We start from the raw sequence: 5,496 nt of genomic DNA, 5'->3' as shown, positions 1-5,496 counted from the left end.
GTTATGTTATTGGGATTCATTGTAATTGAACTTTAGTAATTGAGAACATGATCAGAAATTGACTTATTTGAAAAAAAAAAAAAAAATTCAATTGTAATTGGGAAAAGATGTCAGTCACTGTATTCATAACTGAGTTCTAATTGAACGAGTATAGTTAAAGATGTAATTGCATTTAAAAAAATAGTGATTGACTCTAAATAAAAAACATATAAATGATTAAAAAAAGAACATCAACAAATAAGAAACAGGCATGAATGAGTGGGTGTTTAAATGTTAAAAGCAGAGAAAGTAGTGTGTGTTTAATATATAATATTTAATAACCAGATTAACAGTGAGCCACAGATAATAAAGTGTAACTTTCTCCCAGCAGGGGGCGCAACTACTTGTTTATTACTTTTCACACAAAGACGGAGTTTCACAAAAAACAGTTTTTACTTTTTCAACATGCGTTAGATATAAAATATGAATAAATATATTAATATGTGATGAAAACATGTTGTCATCAGCTGTTAGTAGCGTGTTTTCCTGTTGCCACGAGCCACACTGCACAGCAACAGGGGAGTCACGTGGTCCGCTCGACCAATCAGAGCCCGAGCTGAAGCTATAAAGCTAAGGTGCGCGCGCACACAGCAGCAGGAATGAACAACAATAGTCAGCAGCAGCAACTACACAGAGAATCTGACCTGTTATTATTTATCTTTACATAACATACGGTGAGTGATTATTATGATCTATTTATTGATTATACATCAGCTGATGGAAACTATCATTCAATTATTCAGTGATTAATCAATGTTCAAACTTTGATCTGATCAATACTTTATAGATATGGATAATATAGTGGGGGGGGGGGGGGGGGGTCCTTATTGTTCTTCCAATATATCTGTAACTCCATCACATATAAAGGTAAATATGGTATAGTAATAAGCTCCACCCACTCTCTCAGAATATAGACATAGATCTGCTATACATCCTATCTGGTGGACATGTCAGCTCCTCTAAATAGTCACTAAGTCAGTGTGTGTTTGGGTCTGGAACATGTTTGGGTCTTCAGTAAACTATGTAGCATATGTCTCAGCTCCCTGTCATGTGATCAGCTTAGAGCTATGAACATAGACTGTTCACATCACTAATGATTAGTGACATAGATGCATTGGTTCTAGACTCACACACTCTGGAAATATGAACATATACTTTTTTTTAAAATGACTATTTTCATGGTCTATAAGTGCATGTGGGAATGTGAGATATAATGTGATGTTATATTTTATGGTATAAATGTTACTATTTTTATTTATGTGACCCAAACTTTAAGTTATTTCACCAAAACAATCCTTTACATGAGGCCATTGTAGCTTAGCTCTGTGTCTGATAATCATTTATTGTTCATGAGTTTGATTATATAAAAGTGTGTGAAACGTCCTTAAAATGTGTTGAAATGACATGTAGTGACTGTTGTGTCGTGTTGACTGTTTTCTTTCATGTATCTCCATATTGTTTTATTCTACTTGATGTATAGTTTCTCTCCATCTGTAGGAGTTTGGGGTGAAACCATGGCAACCTCTGCCAGTTCTAAGCTGAACAAAGCTGTGAAGCAGCAGTACATGGAGCTCCCTCAGGGGGGGCGGGCCCAGGCCATGTACATCTGGGTGGACGGCTCTGGAGAGGAGCTCCGATGTAAGACCAGGACGTTGGATTCTGAACCCAAGACCGTTGACGGTAGGATCTGATCACTGATGTCTAGGGCTGGGCCATAGACAATAGAACTGAATAGAATAGAGTTTATTGCCATGTGCACAAGTTAAAAAGAACAGGTACAATCTAGGGCTGCACAATTAATCACATTTTAATCATGATTTTTTGTGGCCTAATTTACAACTTTGAACCAAATTCTGTGGTTTTTAAAATCTCATTTCACCTCCTTTTCCACCATTTTTATTCACTTTGAACCATTTTATTAGTGATTAAAACAATGATTTCCATCTTTAAGATGATTATAATAATAATAATAAATGTTCCTGGATAACAGTGGATATTATTCAGATGAATAAATAAATGTGGTTATCACAGATTCATAGAACAATAAACCATCATTTTACTGACTTTATGGATGGACCCCAAAAATCTCTCCCCTTTATTCCCCCTTATAGATGGTCCTGTCTCCACATGACTGTTCTTCAATGTTCATGTCTGTGTTCAACCACCTTCAGCTACAGTGGGGGTCCCTGCTCTCTGGGACCTTTATTTTGGAGGGTCCCTGCTCTCTGGGACCTTTATTTTGGAGGGTCCCCACTCTATGGAACCTTTATTTTGGAGGGTCCCTGCTCTGTGGGATCTTTATTTTGGAGGGTCCCTGCTCTATGGGACCTTTATTTTGGAGGGTCCCCACTCTATGGAACCTTTATTTTGGAGGGTCCCTGCTCTGTGGGATCTTTATTTTGGAGGGTCCCTGCTCTCTGGGACCTTTATTTTGGAGGGTCCCCACTCTATGGGACCTTTATTTTGGAGGGTCCCTGCTCTCTGGGACCTTTATTTTGGAGGGTCCCTGCTCTCTGGGACCTTTATTTTGGAGGGTTGTAGCCTGAACAGGTTGAGAAGTGTCACATATATATATATATATATATATATATATATATGTATTAATATATTATATATATTAATCAGCTGTTTGAATTGTCTTTAGTCAGACTTCATTTAAATGAAAATGATCAAGATTGATATAAAATATTTCCATATGAGTAAAAATATTGAGATGTGTTCCATATTGCCCAGCCCTATGATGTGAAAGTGATTATTTTTCCTGTCAGATCTTCCTGAGTGGAACTTTGATGGATCCAGCACCTTCCAGTCAGAGGGTTCCAACAGTGACATGTTCCTGATCCCTGTGGCCATGTTCAGGGACCCCTTCAGGAGAGACCCCAACAAGCTGGTTCTATGTGAGGTCCTCAAGTACAACCGCAAACCAGCAGGTCTGCTTTAGAATGAAGAACATGTTTAGATGTGTGATTATTACAGCGGTGGAGTCATTTATAATTGATCATTAATTACACTTGGAATCGTTGTAATTGTAATTGTCATGTATATTTTATAAAAACTGCCAATAACAATGTATTAAAACAAACCTGGGTAAAACACATATACAGTTAATAATTATTCAAATATGTTTCCCTAGGATCATTTAAACATTTAAAATAATATAGAATAGATATAGAATATAGACAGAAAAAACAATATCAATACCAATATATTCATTGATTAGGAAGAGATGATAAATTAATAAGTTACATATCAGCTAAATTTATTTGATTTTGTGATTAATTTTTATTTATTTTAAAGAAACTTTGTTGGAGGAATTGAAACAGTTTGCTTCTAAAAATGTATAGATATTGTATAGATCATATATTGACTGTACTTTATAGCTCATTATAGACATGGGTTAAACTGACCCGTTAGCATTAGAGATGCTAACAGAAAGCTAACACAAGAGGAAGGTTGCGTTTAATAAGGATTATTTATTAAAGGATCAGTAATTGTAATTGATTTTCAGTACATTGTAATTGGAAAAATGCCAGTCACTGTAATTAAATTGTAATTTATCAGAAGAATAAAGTTTAAGGATAACAGCCTCACTAACTATGAACAATCAGGGGTCAAACACATTTTGGTTCAGGGGCCAAATACGGACCAGTTTGAGCATAAGTGAGAAAAAGAGCAAATTTAACATTAATGGTTTGCACTTCTATGTATAAATCATATATAAATGAGACGTAATTGTAATTGAAAAATGTAATTGAGCCCAACCCTGGCTTATTGTGCTATTGTGAACTGTGTTTTTCCAGAAACCAACCAGCGGTTCATGTGTAAACAGATCATGAGGATGGTGGACAGCAGTGAGCCATGGTTCGGGATGGAGCAGGAGTACACCCTGCTCAGCACGGACGGACACCCCTTTGGATGGCCCACCAATGGGTTCCCCGGCCCACAAGGTGGGTACTGGTTATTCACTTAGAATGCATGTATAATAGAAGGAGTTAAAGTGTGGTTTGTGTCCCCTGCAGGGCCGTACTACTGTGGCGTGGGGGCTGATAAGGCGTATGGGAGAGACATCGTAGAGGCTCATTACAGAGCATGTCTGTACGCTGGGGTTCAGATCTGTGGAACCAACGCTGAAGTCATGCCTGCTCAGGTGATTCACACGGAACAATATCATATATATATATAAACATAGAACATATATAACATAGAACACTATCACACAGAACAATATCCTATATATATATAACATAGAACATAAATCATATAGAACAATATCACATATATATATATATATATAAAACATAGAACATATATCATATAGAACAATATCACACAGAACAATATCATATATATATATATATATAACATAGAACATATATCATATAGAACAACATCATATATATATATATATATATATATATATATATATATATATATATATAACATAGAACATATATAACATAGAACACTATCACACAGAACAATATAATATATATATATAACATAGAACATAAATCATATAGAACAATATCACATATATATATATATATATATAAAACATAGAACATATATCATATAGAACAATATCACACAGAACAATATCATATATATATATATATATATAACATAGAACATATATAACATAGAACACTATCACACAGAACAATATAATATATATATATAACATAGAACATATATCATATAGAACAATATAATATATATATATAACATAGAACATATATCATATAGAACAATATCACACAGAACAATATCATATATATATATATAAACATAGAACATATATCATATAGAACACTATCACACAGAACAATATAATATATATATATAACATAGAACATATATCATATAGAACAATATAATATATATATATAACATAGAACATATATCATATAGAACAATATCACACAGAACAATATCATATATATATATAACATAGAACAAGATATATCAAACAACATCATATATATATATATATATATATATATATATATATATATATATATATATATATAACATAGAACATATATAACATAGAACACTATCACACAGAACAATATAATATATATATATAACATAGAACATATATCATATAGAACAATATAATATATATATAACATAGAACATATATCATATAGAACAATATCACACAGAACAATATCATATATATATATAAACATAGAACATATATCATATAGAACAATATCATATATATATATATATATATATAACATAGAACATATCATATAGAACAATATCATATTTATATATATATATTATATATATATATATAAATAGAACATATATCATATAGAACAATATCATATATATATATATATATATATATATATAACATAGAACATATATCATATAGAACAATATCATATATATATATAAACATATATAACATAGAACATATATCATATAGAACAATATCAATAT

General features: G+C 32.3%; 1 protein-coding gene across 1 annotated transcript; it reads left to right on the top strand.

Annotated features, from left to right (window-relative positions):
• Positions 1-583: 583 nt before the first annotated feature.
• On the top strand, positions 584-4,237 carry LOC114458879 (glutamine synthetase-like). The gene is made up of 5 exons (XM_028441260.1): positions 584-713; positions 1,537-1,719; positions 2,808-2,969; positions 3,840-3,986; positions 4,059-4,237. Exons 2-5 carry the CDS (start codon positions 1,554-1,556, stop codon positions 4,220-4,222), a joined length of 639 nt encoding a protein of 212 aa, XP_028297061.1. The 5' UTR covers positions 584-713; positions 1,537-1,553; the 3' UTR covers positions 4,223-4,237.
• Positions 4,238-5,496: the final 1,259 nt, after the last annotated feature.

Source organism: Gouania willdenowi, unplaced genomic scaffold (genome assembly GCF_900634775.1).
Source record: "Gouania willdenowi unplaced genomic scaffold, fGouWil2.1 scaffold_200_arrow_ctg1, whole genome shotgun sequence".
In the NCBI taxonomy this organism is placed as follows: domain Eukaryota; kingdom Metazoa; phylum Chordata; class Actinopteri; order Blenniiformes; family Gobiesocidae; genus Gouania; species Gouania willdenowi.
The sequence above is the reverse complement of the archived record's forward strand: the minus strand, read 5'-3'. Positions and strand labels throughout refer to the sequence as shown.